Consider the following 20,570-nt stretch of genomic DNA (forward strand, 5'->3'; position numbering starts at 1 on the left):
ATTTTAAAATAATTTTGTCAAGTTCCACTATAAAACATGTTTAGGATTTTCATTGGAACTACACTGAATTTATAGATTAACTTGAGAGAACTGACAACTTTGTGATATTAAGTTATACGTGTGATTAATCTTCTTCATTCTTTAATAATATTTTATATTTTCTTCATTATGTCTTTGCATATATTTTCAAAAATTCATTCCTACACAAATTGTGACTGCAAATGGAATCTCTTTTTTTTTCCTTTTACATTTGGCTTGTTTCCAATTTTTGCTATGATAAATAATGCTGCTTTTTTTTTTTTTTTTTTTGGACAGAGTCTCACTCTGTCACTCAGGGTGTGGAGTGCAGTGGTACGAACTCGGTGCACTGCAACCTCAGCCTCCCAGGTTCAAGCGATTCTTGTCCCTCAGCCTCTGGAGAAGCTGGGATTACAGGCACCTGCCACCATGCCTGGCTGCTTTGTATTTTTAGTGGAGACAGGCTTTCACCATGTTGGCCAGGCTGGTCTCGAACTCCTGACCTCAAGTGATCTGCCTACCACGGCCTCCCAAAGAGCTTACGGGGGTATTACAGGGGTAAGCCACGGCGCCTGGCCCAATGATGCTGCTTTTAAAAATACACATTTCTTGTTGCATATGTGACCATATTTTTGTTGAGTATATACCTCAGACTGAAATGGTTCTGTCTTAGGGTAATTACTCTTGAAATTTATTTGATAATGTCACCTATTTCTAAAACAGTTGTACCAATTTTCACTCCACTGGTATGGTACACTCGAAGCGTTTCATATCTTCCCCAATACTTGCAATTCTGAGTATTTTTATTTTTAGCCGTTGGGTGTTTGTGTGATGGCATATTATGGTGGTGTTCATTTGCATTTCTGTAATTACTAATAAGATTGAGGAAGTTTTCTTAAGATTATTAAGTATTTGGATATCCTTTTTTGTAAAGTAACTATTAAATTTTCTTACCCATTTTTCTCCTGGATTATTTGTCTTTTTTCTCTTGATTTGCAGTTTTTTATGTATTCTGATTTCCATTCTGTTATTGGTCATATATGTATTTCAAGAAACCTTTTCTACTCTGTGATTTGCCTTTAGTTCTTAGCTGTATTACCATCATAGGTATTATGCTTTCCTTTTATCAAGTTTGTGTTTTTGTGTCCTGATTAAGAAAATTTTCCTTGCGTTTAAAGACATTCTACTACTATATTTTCTTCTAGAAGGTTCATTCCTTTTAAAATTGATTTGTAAGTATGATGTGAGGAAGGGGTTAGGTTTCATCTTTTTCCATATATGGCTATCCAGTTATTCCAGCACACTGGTTGAGAAGATTTTCATTACTTTAATACCCTGCAGAATATGAGTCTGTTTCTGACCTTTCTATCCTGTTCACTGATTTTTCATCTGTGTGCCAGTAGCACAACCATCTTACTGTAGCTTTCTCATAAGTCCTTATTTCCAGTCAAGTGAGTACAATCATCTTTTCTTTTTCTTCAAAATTATTTGTGTATTTTAGGCCGTCTACATTTCCATATAAATTTGGGAATCAACTAGTTAAATACACACACCTGATAGAAATATTTTTGGAATTGCGTTGAATCTATAGATTGGGGAGAATTGAATCTTTACAATATTGACTCATCCAACCCATGAAAAAAGATATTCTCTCATTCAGTTAGGTCTCCTTCCATTTCTCTTTACAATGTTTTCTTATTTTCTGTGTAGAAAGCTTGCATATTTTTGATGAGATTTATTCCTACATATTTGATATGTTGTGGTTATTGAAATGATATCCATTTAAAATGTTTATTTTCTAAATGTTGATTTAAATGCAGTTCATTTTATTTATCAATCTTGTAATTCACCACTTGACTAAACTCACTTTTTATTTTTTTGAGATAGGGTCTCATTTTGTCACCCAGGCTGGAGTGCAGTGACGTGATCATGGCTCACTGTAGCTTCAACCTCCCTGGACTCAGGGAATCCTCCCACATCAGCCTCCCAAGTAGCTAGGACTGCAGGCAGGTGCCACCATGCCCAGCTAATTTTTTGATTTTTTTGTAGAGACGGGGTTTTGCCATGTTGCCGAGGTTGATCTCAAACTCCTGGGCTCAAGTGATCTGCCGGCCTTAGCCCCCGCCTCCCAAAATGCTAGGATTACAGGCTTGAGCCACTGTACCCAGCCTAAACTCACTTATTAGTTCTACTAAATTATCTATAGATTCTTTTGGATGTTATAGTACATGATTATATCATGTGAAAATAATAAATTGTATTTTTTCCTTTTCAGTCATGTTTTTCGCCTAGCACTGGCTAGAACCTTCAGTACAGTGTAGAATTAGAAGTGGCAATAGCAGCCATCAAATTCTCAAAGGAAAAGCTTTCAGTGTCTCTCCAATTGCTTTAGGAGCGTATGTGTGTGTGTGTGTGTGAGCTGCCATTTATCAGATTAAGAAATTCCTCAGGCCAGGTGCGGTGGCTCACGCCTGTAATCCCAGCACTTTGGGAGGCTGAGGCAGGCGGATCATGAGGTCAGGAGATCGAGACCATCCTGGCTAACACAGTGAAACCCCGTCTCTACTGAAAATACAAAAAATTAGCCGGGCATGGTGGTGGGTGCCTGTGGTCCCAGCTACTCGGGAGGCTGAGGCAGGAGAATGGTGTGAACCCGGGAGACGGAGCTTGCAGTGAGCCTAGATCGCGCCACTGCACTCCAGCCTAGGCGACAGAGTGAGACTCCATCTCAAAAAAAAAAAAAGAAAAAGAAATTCCTCAGCCAGGTGCCATGGCTTATGCCTGTAATCCCAGCACTTTGGGAGGCCCAGTAGGCCCGATCACTTCCGACCAGCCTGGGCAACAGGATGAAACCCCGTCTCTAACCCCATCTCTACGAAAAAATAAAAACAACCAGGTGTGGTGGTGCATGCCTGTAATACCAGCTTGAACTCAAGAGGCAGAGGTTGCAGTCAGCCAAGATCACACCACTGCGCTCCAGCCTAGGTGACAGAGTGAGACATTTGCTCAAAAAAAAAAAAAAAAAAAAAAAAAAAAAAAAAAAAAAAAAAAAAAAGAAAAAGAAAAAGAAAAGAAAAAACAATGTCTTTAGTTTGCTGAGAGTTTTTTTTTTTTTTTATCAAGAGTGGATGTTGAATTTTTCCAGATTTTTCTGAATCTTTGAGATGATAATTTTTCCCATTTATCTTATAAATAAATGTGGTTAATTACATGATTGATTAAGTGGTAAACCAACATATTTCTGGAATAAATATAATTGAGTTTTGCTATACTATTTTATTAATTATTAAAATATTTTATTATTAAATTCCTGGATTCTATTTGTTAATATTTTGTTTAGAATTTTCAAATTCATGTCATCAGTGTGATTGGTTATAATTTTCCTTTCTCATAGTTTTTTCAAATCTTGGCTTCATGAAATGAGTTAGATTTCATTTTCTCAGTTTTTATTCCCTCGATGAATTTATGCATGCTAATTTTTTTTCTTCTTAAGTGTACAGTGAAATTCACCAGTGAAGCTACATTGGTCTAGAGTTTTCTCTGGGGAGAAGTTTTTAAATTATGGCTCAGTTTCATATATAGAATTTTTTTTTTTTTTTTTTTTTTGAGACGGAGTCTCGCGCAGTCACCTAGGCTGAAGTGCAGTGGCGCGATCTCAGCTCACTGCAAGCTCCGCCTCCCGGGATCATGCCATTCTCCTGCCTCAGCCTCCCAAGTAGCTGGGACTACAGGTGCCCGCCAGCACGCCCGGCTAATTTTTTGTATTTTTAGTAGAGACGGGGTTTCACCGTGTTAGCCAGGATAGTCTCGATCTGCTGACCTCGTGATCCACCCGCCTCGGCCTCCCAAAATGCTGGGATTATAGGCGTAAGCCACCGCCTGGCCTATAGAATTTTTTATAATTTTATTTCCTTAGCCCGTTTTCGTAGGTTATAGTTTTCCCAGCATTTGTCCATTTAATCTACATTTGCGAATGTCTTGGCATCAAATTATTCACAATATCATTTTACCATTTTAATGTCTACAGAGGCATTCCCTTTTTATTCCTTGCATTACTTTCTTGGTGCCTTCTCCCTTTTTTTCTTTTGATTAGTCTCACCAGGGAATTATCAATTTTACTAGTCTTTTAAAAGTAACAGATTTTTGGCCTTACTGATGGTCTCTATTATTTATTTTTTATTTCATCAATTAGTATTATATTAGTATTTTCTTCTGTATTCCTTGGGTTAATTTGTTCTTTTCCTGACTTCTTAAGATGAATAATTCTTAGAGTGTCGACCACTCTGTTTTCTTTTTTTTTCTTTTTTTTTCTTTTTTTTTTTGAGACGGAGTCTCGCTCTGTCGCCCAGGCTGGAGTGCAGTGGCCGGATCTCAGCTCACTGCAAGCTCTGCCTCCCGGGTTTACGCCATTCTCCTGCCTCAGCCTCCGGAGTAGCTGGGACTACAGGCGCCCGCCACCTCGCCTGGCTAATTTTTTTATTTTTATTTTTTAGTAGAGACGGGGTTTCACCGGGTTAGCCAGGATGGTCTCGATCTCCTGACCTTGTGATCCGCCCGTCTCGGCCTCCCAAAGTGCTGGGATTACAGGCTTGAGCCACCGCGCCCGGCCTCTGTTTTCTATTTAGCATTTACGGCTACACATTTTCTTCTAAGAATTGCTTTAGCTTCATCCCACAAATTTTCGTATGTAATATTTTCATTTTACTGGGTTCAAATTATTTTCCAATTTTCACCGTGCTTGGTGTTTTGTTTTGTTTTGTTTTGACCCATGAGTTATGTAGAAGCATACTTCCTTATTTCCAAACATAGGAGACTTTTGTATTTATCTTTAAGTTTTTTATTTCTGAGGCCAGGCGCAGTGGCTCACATCTGTAATCCCAGCAATTTGGGAGGCCGAGGAGGTGGTTCACCTGAGGTCCGGAGTTCGAGACCAGCATGACCAACATGGAGAAACCTCGTCTCTACTAAAAATACAAAAATTAGCTGGGTGTGGTGGCACATGCCTGTAATCACCGCTACTCGGAAGGCTGAAGCAGGAGAATCACTTGAACCCAGGAGGCAGAGGTTTCAGTGAGCCGAGATCACGTCATTGCACTCCAGCCTGAGCAACAAGAGCGAAACACCATCTGAAAAAAAAAAAAAAAGTTTTTTATTTCTGGTTGTATTGTGTTGTGGACACAGAACATACTATGTTTTTTTTTTCTTTGAAATTTGTGTAGACTTGGTTTATGGCCCAGAATTTGGTCGATATTGTTAAATGTTTTCTGTACATTTGAAAAGAACACGTATTATGCATTGTTGAGAACAATGGTTCTATGTACATCCATTTGTTAATTTATTTAACTCTTCTATATTCTTACTGACTTTGTGTTTTGCTTTGATTGAATTTTAATAATTCTTTCCTTCTCACTCTCTACCATTACCTTGGAAGTTATATACTCCTTTTCTTTTTTTTAAGTAATTACTGTAAAGATTTCAACCTGAATCCTTGATTTAGCTATTAATTTTTGTTTATGTTGAGCCTGCATCTAGAAATCTTCCTAAACTCTCTCGTTAGATTAACAAGTTATTCTATAGATTTACTTACTACACTGACTTACTGCACTGGCTAGGCTCTGCAGTACACTGTTAAATGGAAGCAGTGAACAGAGGGCATTTTTGTTTAATTTCAGTCTTTGAAGAAAATGCTATCAGTATTACATCATTAATATGATGTTCCTGGTAGGTATTTTGGTAGATTCCCTTTGTTGAGTTAAAGAAGTGTCCTAGTTTTTATTAATTTTTAAAGTCACAGTTGTAGGCTGAATTGTAGTGAATGCTTTCTCTGCATTAATTGACGTAATTGCGAGGTATGTCTACTTTCATCTGTGAATATGATACATTACATTAATATAGATTTCTGATGTAGGATGATTCTTGTATTTTTATTATTTGTTTTTTAATGGGCAAAGATATTTTTTCTTTCTGAGCTTAGTTTTTGGTATAATTTCAACTTTTATTTTAGATTTGGAAGTACATGTGCAGGTTTATTACCTGGGTATATTGTGTGATACTGAGGTTTGGGGTATGATTGATCCCATCACCCAGGTACTGAGCACAGGACCCAATAGTTAGTTTTTCAACCTGTGTCACCTTCTGCTGTGCCCCCCTCTAGAACTCCCCAATATCCATTATTGCCACCTTGATGTCCATGAGCATCCACTGTTTTGCTTACAATTATAAGTGAGAACATATGGTATTTGGTTTTCTGTTCCTGCATTAATTTGCTTAGGATAATGACTTCCAGCTGCATTCATGATGCTGCAAAGAACATGATTTTATTTTTTTATGAATGTGTGGTATTCCATGGTATATATGTACCACATATTCTTTATCCAGTCCACCACTGATGGGCACCTAGGTTGATTCTGTGTCTTTCCTGTTGTCAGTAGTGCTGAGAAGAGCAAGCCAGGCATGTGTCTTTTTGTTAGAACAACTTATTTTCCTTTGGATCCCAGTAATGGGATTGCAATGTCAAATGGTATTTCTACGTTTTTGAGAAATCTCCAAACTGCTTTCTATAGTAGCTGAACTAATTTACGTTCCCATTAACAGTGTATATGTGTTCCCTTTACTCTGCAGCCTTGCCAGCATCTGTTGCTTTTTGACTATTTAATAATAGCCATTCCGACTGGTATGAGGTGTAATCATATTGTGGTTTTGATTTGCATTTTTCGGATGATTAGTGATGTGGAGCATTTTTCATGTTTCTTGGCCACTAGTATGTCTTCTTTTAAGAAGTGTGTGTTTATATCTTTTGCCCATTTTTAATGGGTTTTTTTTTTTTTGCTTAATTGTTGAGTTTCTTATAGATTCTGAATATTAAACCTTTGTCAGATGCATAGTTTGCAAATATTTTCACCCATTCTATAGGTTGTCTGTTTACTGTGTTGATAGGTTCTTTGCTGTGCAGAAGCTCTATAGTTTAATTAGGTCCCACTTGTCAGTTTTTGTGGCAATTGCTTTTGAAAAGTTCGTCATAAGTTCTTCCCCAAGGTCAATGTCCTGAATGTTGTTTTCTAGGTTTTCTCCTAGTATTCTTATAGTCTGAGTTCTTTCTGTCTTTAGTTAATTTTTGTATATGGTGAAAGGTATAGGCTGTATCTTTCTTTTGCATATTGCTAGCCCACTATCCTAGCACCATTTATTGAACAGGAAGTCATTTCCCTATTGCTTATTTTTGTTGACTTTGTCAAATATCAGATGGCTTTCTGTGCTTGGCTTTATTTCTGAGTTCTTTATTGTCTTCCTTTGATCTATTTTTTTTTTCTATCAGTACCATGCTCTTTTGGTTTCTGTAGCCTTATGGTATAGTTTGAAGTTGGATACTGTGATGCTTCTGGCTTTGTTCTTTTTGCTTAGGATTGCTTTGGCTATTCAGGCTCTTTTTTGGTTCCATATGAATTAGTTTTTTTCTAGTTCTGTGAAAAATGATGTTAGTAGCTTGATTGGAAAAATGTAGATTCTGTAGATCGCTTTTGGTAGCGTGGCCATTTTAATGATATTGGTTCTTCCAGTTCATTAGCATAGAATGTTTTTCCATTTGTTTGTGTCATCTATGATTTCTTTCAGCAGTGTTTTGTAGTTCTCCTTGTAGAGATCATTCACCTCCTCGGTTGGCTGTATTTCTAGGTATTTGATTTTTTGTGTGGCTACTATAAAGGGGATTATGTTCTTGATTTGGCTGTCAGCTTGGACATTATTGGTGTATAGAAATGCTACTGATTTTTGTACATTGATTTTGTATCCTAAAACTTTACTGAAGTAATGTATCAGTTCCAAGTGCCTTTTGGTAGAGTCTTTTGGATTTTGTAGATATAGAATCATATTGTTGATGAAGAGAGATAGTTTGACTTCTTATTTTCCTATTTGGATGCCATTTTTTTCTTTCTTTTGCCTGATTGCTATGACAAAGACTTTTACTACTATGTTAAATAGGAGTGGTGAGAATTAGGCATCCTTGTCTTGTCCCACTTCACAAGGGGAAGCGTCCAGCTTTTGCCTGTTATAATGTTGGCTGTGGGTTCATAATAGAAGGCTCTGTTTTGAAGTGTATTCCTTTAATGCCTAGTTTCTTGAGTGTTTTTTGTCAAGAAGGATGTTGAATTTTATCAAAAGGTTTTTTTTTGCATCTATTGAGATGATCATGTGGTTTCTGTGTGGTGATTCACATTTATTTATTTATTTCATTTATTTTTTTGTTTTTGTTTTTGTTTTTTTTTGAGACGGAGTCTCGCTCTGTCGCCCGGGCTGGAGTGCAGTGGCCGGATCTCAGCTCACTGCAAGCTCCGCCTCCCGGGTTTACGCCATTCTCCTGCCTCAGCCTCCCAAGTAGCTGGGACTACAGGCGCCCGCCACCTCGCCCGGCTAGTTTTTTGTATTTTTTAGTAGAGACGGGGTTTCACCGTGTTAGCCAGGATGGTCTCGATCTCCTGACCTCGTGATCCGCCCGTCTCGGCCTCCCAAAGTGCTGGGATTACAGGCTTGAGCCACCGCGCCCGGCCGGTGATTCACATTTATTGATCTGCATATGCTGAACCTCGCATCCTTGGAATGAAGCGTACTTGATCATGGTGAATTAACTTTTTGATGTGCTCTTGGATTCAGTTTGCTGGTATTTTGTTAACGATTTTTGTGCCTATCTTCATCATTGAGATTAGCCTTTAGTTTTCTTTTTTTTTTTAATTGTGTGTTTGCCAGGTTTTGGTTTCAGGGTGATGCTGGCTTCATAGAATGAATTAGGGAAGAATCCCTCCTGGACTTTTTGGAATAGTTACAGTGGAGCTGATACCAGCTCTTCTCTGTATATTTGATATAATTCATCTGTGAATACATCTGATCTCGGACTCTTTTGGTTGGCGGGTTTTAACTTATGGATTCAATTTTGGAGCTTGTTACTGGTCTGGTCAGGGTTTCAATTTCTTTCTGATTCAATTTTGGGAAGTTCTATGTTGCCAGGAATTTATTCATTTCCTCCAGATTATCTAGTGTGTGTGCATAGAGCTGTTCATAATAGTCTCTGAGGACCTTTTGTATCTCTGTGGGATTGGTTGTAATGTCATCTTTGTTATTTCTGATTGTGCTTATCCAGATCTTCTTTCTTTTTCTTTGTTAATCTAGCTAGCAATCTATCAATTTTGTTTATCTTTTCAAAGAAATGACTTGGTTTCTTTGAATCTTTGTTTTAATTTTGGGGTCTGAATTTTGTTTAGTTTTGCTCTGATTTTAGTTATTGTTTTTCTTCTGCTAGGTTTGGGGCTCTTGTTTTTCTGATTTCTCTAGCTGTGATGTTACATTATTAATTTGAGATTTTACTAGCTTTTTGAGGTGCACATTTAGCACCATAAACTTTCCTATTAATACGGCTTTTGCTGCATCCCAGAGATTTTGGTATGTTGTGTTTCTGTTTTCATTTATTTCAAATAATTTTTTTATTTCTACTTTAATTTTATCATTTGCCCAAAAGTCATTCAGGAGCGAGTTGTTTCATTTCCATGAAATTGTTTGGTTTTCAGAGATCGTCTTGGTACTGATTTCTATTTTTATTCAACTGTGGTCCAAAAAAAATGGTTGGTATGATTTCAACTTTTTTTTTCTAATTTATTGAGGCATGCCTCATGGTGGAACATGTGGTTGATCTTGGAATACGTTCAGTGTACAAATGAGAAGAATGTATATTCTGTAGTTGATGGGTGGAGTGTTCTTTAGGTGCCTATTACGTCCAGTTGGTCAAGTGTTGAATTTACATCCATAATTTTTCTGTTAGTGTTCTGTCTGAATGATCTGTCTAATGCTGTCAGTGGGGTGTTGAAGTCTCCTGACTATTATTATGTGGCTAAGTCTTTTCGTAGGTCTAGAAGTACCTGTTTTATTAACCTGGGTGATCCAATGTTGGGTGCATATATATTTAGGATAGTTATGGCTTCTTGTTGAATTGAACCCCTTATCATTATGTAATGCCCTTCTTTGTCCTTTTTTACTATTGCTGGTTTAAAGCCTGTTTTATCTGTTTTGGGAATAGTGATCCCTGCTCTTTTTGGTGTTTTGTTTGTGTGAGAGATCTTTCTCCAACCCTTTACTTTGAACCTGTTGGTGTTGTTACACGTGAGATGGTGTCTTGAAGACAGCAGACGGATGAGTTTTGTTTTTTTATCCAACTTTCCACTCTGTGACTTTTAAGTGGTGTGTTTAGACTATTTACATTCAAGGTTAATATTGACATGTGAGCTTTTGACCGTATCATGACATTGTTAGCTGGTTGCTTTATACTTTCTGTAGTATTGCTGTTTTATAGGGTCTGTGAGGTATGTACTTAAGTGTGCTTTTATGACAGCAGGTATCATTCTTTCATTTCCCTGTTTAGAACTCCCTTAAGGATCTCTTGTAAGACTGGTCTAGTTTTAATGAATTCTCATGGCACTTGCTTCTCTGGAAAAAGAATCTTTATTTGTCCTTCACTCATGAAGCTTAGTTTGGCAGGATAAGAAACTCTTGATTAGAATTTATTTTCTTTAAGAATTCTGAAAATAGACCTTCCCAGTCTCTCCTGATTTTTAAGGTTTCTGCTGAGAAGTCTGCTGTTACCCTGATTGGATTCCTTTTTTATGTGATCTGGCCTTAGGATTTTTTCTTTAATGTTGACCTTGGACAGTCTGGTATATGCCTTGGAAATGTTTATTTTTTTATAGTATCTTGCAGGTGTTCTCTGGCTTTACTGTATCTAGATGTCTACCTTTCTAGCAAGATTCAGGAAATTTTCTTGAACGAGTGCATCAAATATGTTTTCCAGGTTGTTTTCATTTTCTCCTTCTCTCTAGGGAATGCCAGTAATTTGTAGGTTTGATCACTTCACATAGTCTCATATTTCTCAAAGACTTTCTTCACTTTTTAAAAATATTTTGTCTTTATTTTTGTCTGACTGCATTAGTTCGAAAGACCAGTCTTCAAGCTCTGAGATTATGTCCTCTACTTGGTCCAGTCTATTGATAAATCTTTCCATTGTATTTTGAAATCCTTAACTGAGTTTTTTTTTATTTCCAGAAGTTCTGACTGATTTCTTTTTGAGATGTTTATCTCTTCCTTCATTGGCTGAATTGATTTAGAAGTTTCTTTTGGTGATTTCAACCTTGAATCTCATTGAGCTTCCTTGGAACCCATGCTTTGAATTCTTTATTGTCATTTCCGAGTTTTCATTTTGGTAGAAAGCATTGCCAGAGAGCTAGTGTGATCCTTTGGTGGTGTCACTACATGCAGGTTTTTCATGGTGCCAGAATTCTTGCACTGCTTCTTCTCATCTGGAGATGCTAGCACTTCTAATTTTTGTAATAGTTTTTATGTGGGTAGGATTTTTTCTTTTTCTTTTCTTTCCTGTATTATTATTATTATTATTATTTTCTTCTTTCTCTTTCCTTCCTTCCTAGGTGATGTGACTATAGAGCAATGCTAGGTAGGTCTTTCAGCGTTGCTTCTATATGCACTTTTATCAGCAGGTTTTATATTGGGTGTGTGGTTTGACCTAGAAGCCAGTAGATGGCGCCAATGGGTAAGAGCTGGCTGTGGTCGGTGGTGCTGCTATATACTTGATTCTTGTTTATTGGGAGGAACTCTCTGTTGCCTTAGGCAATTAGCTGATTCCTAGAGAACACATTAATCTGAGCTCCCTCTTAAGCCCTAGCGGAACGGGGGTTAGGTAGGGTTGCGGGGGGGAGGGGGGGGGAGGATGGGTGGAGCCAGATGGGGAAGGTTCCCCAGTGTTGTCCTGCTCTCAGTCCAGGTTTGGGAAAATGCCTGTAGCTTTTCCTTGTGTCTTTCCCTCACAAAGTCTCCAAGTCTCTCGTGAAATTAGCTCCAGGACTTGGGAGAAACAGTGCTCTTCCTCGGTCCGGGTTGCTTGGATCCCCAGTGGAAAGAGGGATGCTGTCTGCCTCTCTCACATGCTGAGGTTTCATTCACTTTTGTCAGTCGAGTGTTGTCACAAGACCTGTTTGCCTGCATTGTCCTCCCAAGGATCTGGAGTGTCCTTCATAATTCCAGGGAGTTGTCGTTTTCTTTATTGAATTAAAGCTTACAGAGTTGATCTTTATATACTATCTTGCTATTTCCAAATGGCCGAGGCATGCTAAAAGCCTGTAATCTGCCATCTTGGAAAAAAAGCATCCTTGCATTCTTAAGAGAAATGGCACTTGGTATTGATACATGGTGCTTCTACATTGCTGAATTCACTTTGAAACAATATATATATATATTTTTGTATCTACATTTATATGTGAGACTGGTATAAAGTAATCATCTACTGTATTTATGCAGTTTTAGAACCAGCTATATTAGTGTTACTAAATGAGTTGGGAATTTTTCTTTTTTACTGTTATCCAAAATAATTTATATAAGACATGAATTATTGCTTTCGAATAGATTTAGTAAAAATCTCATCTTGTTCTTTCGTGGAGAGGTAGTGAGAAATATTTTTACGTTAAATGTAATTTATTTTCCTCCTGTGGGACAGAGATTGCAGTGAGCTGAGATCGCGCCACTGCACTGCAGCCTGGGTGACACAGCGAGACACTGTCCCCCCCAAAAAAGAAAGAAAATCAACTTAAAATGAACTCGTTGAATATTTCTGAGTGTATTTTTACACCAAGCATGTCCCTTGAACTAACTTCTTTTCTTTTCTAGGAAGAACTGGAACTATGGTTTGTGCCTGCCTGATTGCCACTGAAATATTTTTAACTGCAGAGGTATGAAAGATGTTACCACAGACTTTGTCTTATGAAAACTGAGTTTGCTAGTTCTGAAACATCACTGGTAGGATGTTAAGATGATTATTTTAGTCATGGTGCTCAGTGAAATTGTAATTGGAGAAGCAGTTGTTAAAAGGTCTGTTTTTGATACTTCCTTGTTTAACATGCATTAGTTAGTAGCTGGCTTAAGAATCTCTTTGGGCCAGCAGTAGAGTGAGGTCAATGAGATGCAAAATTTAAGAGAATGCTAAAAATGGCAATAATTAAAATAAATGATTTTTAATGCAATATTTAAAAAATAAAAATTAATGCAAAAAATTATGAGGTATACAATATCAACATTTTAAATAAAGACAAGACCTGATGGGGCAGGATTAAGGTGAGGGGAGTAAAGCCATGTTACACAGATACAGAAAACATTGAGTAATCACAGTAGTTCCCTCACCTCACCTGGCCCTGCTCTTACTCCTGCCAGTACCATGACTTCTTCCTTCCTCATGAGAATAGTATCAAGCTGAATTAGATAAATCCTCCAAAGGGTCTTGACCATCCTCACAACGCTTAGGTAGATAAAAAGCAAGATTTCACAACTCAAAGCCTCTCCTGCATGTAACTATCTCTGCTTAGTCAACACATGTGGAATCTGTGACCTCTAGAAATTTCTGATAAGACAAGGTGGGCTGTTTCCACCTAAAGCAGTGTTCTCCGTCATTTTTTCTTCTGCCATTTTCTTGGTGAGATGCTACGATTTCCAGCAGCTCCACTCGAGTTGTTTGGCCTACAGTCTAGGGAAGAAGTGGTGGTTATGCACAATGCCCAGCACTCTAATTCCACCACCTTTGGTTTTTCTAATTTGAGACACACAGATTTTGAAAATGGATGTTCTAGGATGGTGTTTTTCAAGCTATGGATCATGATTTATCAGTGAATTGTAAAATAAAGTTTCTGGGTTGTGACTAACATCTCTTAAAAATAAAATGGAATTGGCCAGGCGCGGTGGCTCACACCTGTAATCCCAGCATTTTGGGAGGCCAAGGTGGATGGATCACCCGAGGTCGGGAGTTTGAGACCGGCCTGGCCAACATGGAGAAACCCTGTCTCTACTAAAAATACAAAATTAGCTGGGCGTTGTGGCGCATGCCTGTAATCCCAGCTACTCGGGAGGCTGAGGCAGAAGAATCACTTGAAACCAGGAGGCAGAGGTTATGGTGAGCTGAGATCGGGCCATAGCACTCCAGCCTGGGCAACAAGAGCGAAACTCCGTCTCAAAAAGAAAAAAACTAAAACTAAAAATAAATAAAATGGAATAGAGCAGAATAGAAAATATCAAAAGGTTTAAGTATTGGTGTGTGTGTGTGTGCGTGTACATTTCCTAGGTTTATTAATGTGGATTGCAACTTAAAAAATGAAAAGTTTGAAAGCCACTGATATAGAGCCCTAGACTGAGAACCAGAGACTTGTATTCCAGGTCTGTGCTGCCTCTAACTGGCGGCAGCATCTCCATGGCAGATTGTGTAGTTTTCTTTTGGTCTCGGTCTTCTCATTTGTAAGATGGAAAGAAGGGTTGGACCAGATGATTTCTAAGGTCTTTCCAGCTCTAAAATTTTATGTCTTTACGAAACCTTGAATGAGACAAGTCTTTGATGTGACTTTGTTAATTTTGGTAATTTGGGTAGCCTTTGCCAAAAGACCACTGCGGCTGGGTGCGTTGGCTCATGCCTGTAATCTCAGCACTTTGGGAGGCTAAGGCAGGCGGATCTCTTGAGTCAGGAGTTCGAGACCAGCCTGGCCAACATGGCAAAGTCCCCATCTCTACTAAAAATACAAAAAATTAGCCATTTGTGGTGGTACACGCCTGTAGTCTCAGCTACTCAGGAGGCTGAGGCAGGATAATCCTGCCTCAGAGGCAGGATTGAACCCAAGAGGCAGAGGTTGCAGTGAGGTGAGATTCTGCCACTACACTCCAGTGTGGGTGACAAAGCAAGACTCCATTAAAAAAAAAAAAAAAAAATCACTGACTTTAGGAAAGAAGGTGGTTTTAAAAAGACTAACGGTACCTAATATAGAAAAGGAAAGAGTGCAGATGAGCCATGGTTCCTTTTTTTGTAGGAAAGCTTGTACTATTTTGGAGAACGGCGAACAGATAAAACCAGTGGCACTAAATATCAGGGAGTAGAGACTCCTTCTCAGGTAAGTTTTCTTTTTAAGAAGGGGAGCTTTTATAGGGGAGTGGGTTAAGATTGCCACCTGTTATTTGGTTTCATTTTAGACTCTTCTCCTTTGGTGATCAGGCAGCAGCATTTGGGTGCCCTGCGACAGGCCTTGGTCCCTCCCTGAGGCTGAGGGTCATGCTTCAGGTGCCACCCACACGTTGGGGGTGTGGCTTTTCCTCGGAGCATCCTGCTTTCTATTCTCTACTGGTTATTGTTTATGGAGCTCAGGAGTTGATTATTTTCCCAAAGCAGGAAGGTCCAATACCTAAGGCTCCAGGACCCTGAAGTTTATCTAAAATCACCAGCCTTTGATTTCAATGTAAAAAAGATCTGAGTCTTCCACAAATCCTTACTAGGGCAATTCAACCCTTGCAGAACATCACAAAGACTGTTTTTGGATGACTCCCCTGTGTGTGCGTGTGTGTGCATGTGTGTGTGTGTGTGTGTGTGTGTGCGTGTGTGTGTGTGTGTGTGTGTGTTGGGGGAGGTGTATTTTAAAAGAGAAAGAAAAGGGGAAATAAACTTTTCAAAAACCCTTTTATATACACCAGACAGTACCGCACTTTTACATATCTCACTGAAAACCCATAACACCTATATGAAACATACAGTTACTCTATTTCTTTTTTAAAAAATAATTTTGTTATGGAAAATTTTAATTATATACAAAAGTCCAGAGAAACATACAGTATATCTCCGTATCGTCATCACTTCACTGCAACAATCACTTCAGCCTGCAATCAGCCACGTTTCATCCACACTTTTCCCACTCTACTCACACCCCCAACCTCACTCTCCACTCTTGCTTTCCCTAAACGTGGATTATTTGGAAGGAAATTTCAGTCGTCAGATCATTTTATCCCACAAGTATTTTAATATGACATCTAAGTACTCTTAAAACACCAACAAAAAACTCATAATACCTTTTATCATATCTAAAATATTACACCTTAAAAATCCTTAATATCAAATTTCTAGTCCTTGCTTGTTTCCAAAATTGTCTTAAAATCTTTGAAAATTTAGTTTGTTTCAGTCAGAATTCAAACAACATCCACACGTTTCATTTGGTTGCTGTGTCTCCTAAGTCTCTTTTACTTCATAGATTTCTCGCCATTTTTTATTACTTGTAATTAGCTTACTGCAGAAACCAGAATGTTTATCCTATAGCACTTACAACATTCTAGACTCTGCTGAACCATTCTAAGAGTTTTACATTCACTATCTCATTTAATATTCTCGGTAACTCTATGAGTAGGCACTACTATGATTCTCATCTTGTAAATTAGAAAATTGAGGTTCAGAGAAATTAACTAAATTAACTTTTGAACCAAGGACTGAAATCTAGATGTCAGACTCTGAAGCCCATGCTGTGCACAGCTTCTCATTTATATTGCCTTTTCTAGACTGCCCCTCAAACCGAAGTGAGAGTGGGTTGGGAATTCTTAACTGGATTTGGATGTGGCTGTAAATGAGTTTTTCTTTAGGTCGTGGGAACTGAGTAAGTGCTCTTGGCCCTGTTAGAAGAACGCTGTAACTACTGACCCTGCTTAGTTTGGGCAAAAGAACTCAGCCTTATCCACTGATACTTTTCTCCCACTCCCAAGCCAAAAACAAAACCAACCAAAGAACAGTCATAGACCCTAAACTAAAAGGAATGTGTGGATTTACTGAAGTGCAGCCCTAATCATGCCATTTCCATGCTCAAAATCCAGAATATGTCCCCACTGCCAATAGCAATAAACTAAATGTTTCAACCTGGCACTCAGGATCCACAGTTTGACTTTACCAACCTTTTCTTCCACTCTGTGCATGCACACATCCCACAGTCTAACACATTTAGACTGTGTGCTGTTTCCCAGCCCATGGACACTTGATTCCCTCGTGCCATTGCTCATGCCCCTTTCCTAGAGTCATTTTCCCTTCCCAGCCTCAAGTAGTCTCTTGCTTTTTCAGTTCTTAAAGCCCTTTGTGTTTCTCTTAGGGACTACATCACTTTGCACTATTCTCTAGCTATTTGAAGTGGTAACTTCTGTATCCTCTTTAAAGGCAAGGCCCATGGCTTACCTATCTTTCCACCCTTTCCTCATAATATTTTCTTTGTTTGTAGTGAGTGCCTCCTGTGGGTTGGTTGTATTAATTTCTACTACCAGTCCATGTTGTTTTAAGTTGCAGGAGAAAGAAGCATGGGAGCAAAAGCAGCTTGAGGGCCCTGGCAGGTTACAGCCTTTAGGGGAAGGTGGAGAATCTGGTGGCAGGAGCCAAGGAGATGTTAGATGGAGCTCCCCCAACAACTCTCCCCACACAGCTCCCCATCCGCACCTCTTCTGTAGTCGTGCGTAGCATCTCAAACTTTAGTCTAGAACTAGCACACCAAAGGCTGCAACTGAATCTCTTCTGATTCACTGACAGGGCAACACAGGGTCTCAGCTGCATGTTTGAGAGCTGTGTTGGCAAGACCTCAGGACAGAGTGCCCTCTGTGTCTGGTGGTGATTCTCAAATACCATCACATTCTGATCCTGCATTGTGGGCCATTCTACTGACTACATCTACTCCTAAGTTAAGAACTTTCATGAGCCTTCCTCATGACTGGCCCTTTGTAAAGGAAAGTATGGCAGTTTGTGACTTCTATGAACAGTTCTCAATGGGTATGGAAGAGTCCATGAACCTTTTTTTTGGAGACAGAATCTCAGTCTGTCACCCCAACTGAAGTGCAGTGGTGCAATCTCAGCTCATTGCAACCTCGAACTCCTGGGTTCAAGCAATTCTCCTGCCTCATACTCCCGAGTAGCTGGGATTACAGGTGCCCACCACCACGCATGGCTACTTTTTGTAGTTTTGGTAGAGACAGGGTTTCACCCTGTTGGCCAGGCTGGTCTCGAACCCCTGACCTCAAGTGGTCTGCCCACCTTGGCCTCCCAAAGTGCTGGGATCACAGGTGTGAGCCACCAGCCTGGCCAACTTTTGAGTTCTGAACCAGTTGATTCAGTACCAAAGGTCTTCAACCCCTTGAAGATAGATTCAAGGACAGCCCTTGTGAACAGCTTGCCCTAGAGAAAGGGCAAAGCTAAGGGAATTCCGGGGCTTCCTTGTGAAAACAGAATTGGGGAAATGGAAAGTGAAGAAATTCTAGCTATCAGGAACAAAAGAAGAATGACAGGAAACCTGCTTCTGAGGTATGGAGGTATTCCCCTTGAGTTTTCACATATACCATTCTCTCATGCCCAGGAACCTGCTCTTCACTAAACCACAAACCTTCCTCGAACTCAGTGACAACTAAGCTTCTATCTGCACACTGCTAATGCTATAACTGTCTTGTTGTCGGTTCTGATTAGTTGCCCTCTCAACCATAAGCAGCCTGTCAACAAGATCCGGCTGCATCCTTGTTACTTCTCCATAGCACTTAATTCAGTATTGTCCCCCCAAGGTAGATAGTTGCGAGGCAGCATCCCTCAAAATGTCTAGTAATATAATGGCATCCAGTAAATGTTTCCTTAATTATTTACTGCCCCTAACCTTTATGCAATTAAAAAAAGAAAGAAAGAAAAGAAAAAATAAGAATGCTGACTTTAGACTTTTCATCTCCACTTACAGTAAGGCTTCTGTTGCTTTTCAGAATAGGTATGTTGGATATTTTGCACAAGTGAAACATAGCTACAACTGGAATCTCCCTCCAAGAAAGACACTGTTTATAAAAAGATTCATTATTTATTCGATTCATGGTAAGTGCTTATGTAAAATTGGAAGAATTGGGCAGGAGGGCCAAGGTTCCCACTCTGGGAGGGTTTTGCTCATAGTTATATATACAGATGATCCTAACTCATACCTGTCTTTTTACATATCCTCATGCATAAATTCCTTCTTAATTGCCCATTGATTGCCAACCCTTAGATGTTCTTTACTTTTTCTTTTCTATCACCAATTTGGGGGACTTCATCACCTTCCCATCTCTCCTGTTCTCCTTGCTTCTCTGTTCGCAACCCAGGGTGGACTTTTCAGGGCAGAGTGAGCTTCTGATGAGGGAGGAGGAGGAGCCCTGTGACTTCAAGACTGGTTATTTCTCATAACCACCTCTAGTTCAGAGTTTGTCTTGGCGGAGGTGTCTCCATATCATATCATTTTCTCACCTTCTTTCAGAGGCATATTTTTTTCTCATCCCCCTGGGCTCTCTCTTTTCCCCTCTGTCCTCCATCTGTAACCCTCTCACTCCCAGCCACTCCCATACCTTGTGGCTCTCACTCCCAGCCACAGTGCTGGGGGTCAAGAAAAGCCTCCTAAGAGGAGCACTTAGGTCCTCTCTGCCTGAATGTACATGGAAATGGAAAGGGTTGGGAGAAAGTGGGGCTCTATGGAGGTATCTTTCACCTCCCTAGCTGTTACCGAGTATTACCAGTTGTAAAAATCCATCTAAACATCATGAGAGCGATTTGCCTGCTTCCAGAATGTAAGCAGAGAGATAAAGCTGGGATGCACTGTTGCCCAGGGAGGCAGGGAAATTGGTCAGATGTACACCTCTGGGACTTGAGAAAGAAAGTGCAGAGAGAAACTGGCCTCCATTTCCATGTCCATTTCTCCATCACCAACCTTGCTTCCCCTGCGCAGCCTGCACTTAGTAGAGGTGGGAAAGCAGGATGTGTCTGTGTGGAGGGGATGGGGTCTCACCACTCCCACTGCCAGAGAGGTAGCAGGGTGGCGATGCATCTGAACCCCTAAAGCAAACCTCTTATAACAGGCAGCATGTGGACCTGAGGTGGTGCCAGTGCTGGACGTTATAGGTGCCATGGTGCCGGGGTGCTGGTGTCCACACAGACAGCCTAGTATTTTTAGCCTCCTGAGTTTTGTTCTACATTTCACTGATTTCTGGTGGACATCAATAGAAAGAAGTTCTGCATCTGGAATGGGAAAGAGGGAACTGAGGCAAGAAACTGTGATTTCTGATGACAAATGAATATCATGGTGTTAGTGAAAACAAAATTAAATGAAAAGAAGACAAACAGCATAGGAGATGACAGATGATCAATCAAGAATAATTAATACACTCGTTTATTAGAATATTTAATTCTCTACTTTTAGTTTTGTGCATCTTTAAATAAAAAATAATGTAGAGTTGAGAGGAAAGCAATAAAAAATTAATTGGAGCCTGAGAAACAGTCTTCGAGGAAATGCTAAGGAAGTGAGTAGGTCATTTGAATTGAAAAAAAAAAAAGGCAAAAGAGCCTTTGTCTGTAAATATATACAGAATACCATGGGAATTTGATATAACCTGTGTTTTTATAGAGATTGCATCAGGAACTAGACTTAAAGTCGGGCCAAAGTAATTTAGACCACAGTATTTCTTATTAAGAATCATTATGATTAGAAGTTTGAAGAAAGCAAGACATTAGCAAGAAAGGTGTCAAGTCACCTTCCCTAATATATATATAGATATATAGATATAGATATAGATATAGATATAGATATAGATATAGATACACATACACACATGTATATTAGAGACAGAGTCTTTCTCTAAGTCTCACTCTCTGGTCCAGGCTGGAGTGCAGTGGTGCGATCTTCACTCACTTC

At 39.3% G+C, this 20,570-nt stretch overlaps 1 protein-coding gene across 1 annotated transcript in view; it reads left to right on the forward strand.

The window, feature by feature from the left end:
- LOC115894584 (phosphatidylinositol 3,4,5-trisphosphate 3-phosphatase TPTE2-like) overlaps positions 1 to 20,570 on the forward strand; it is a 68,087-nt gene that overhangs the window by 39,889 nt on the left and 7,628 nt on the right. Inside the window, exons 10-12 of the mRNA XM_030922246.1 lie at positions 12,730 to 12,791; positions 14,904 to 14,984; positions 18,622 to 18,727. Of these exons, the coding sequence (XP_030778106.1) occupies positions 12,730 to 12,791; positions 14,904 to 14,984; positions 18,622 to 18,727 (249 nt within the window). The remainder of the gene's footprint in view (positions 1 to 12,729; positions 12,792 to 14,903; positions 14,985 to 18,621; positions 18,728 to 20,570) is intronic.

This window comes from Rhinopithecus roxellana, chromosome 18 (genome assembly GCF_007565055.1).
Source record: "Rhinopithecus roxellana isolate Shanxi Qingling chromosome 18, ASM756505v1, whole genome shotgun sequence".
In the NCBI taxonomy this organism is placed as follows: domain Eukaryota; kingdom Metazoa; phylum Chordata; class Mammalia; order Primates; family Cercopithecidae; genus Rhinopithecus; species Rhinopithecus roxellana.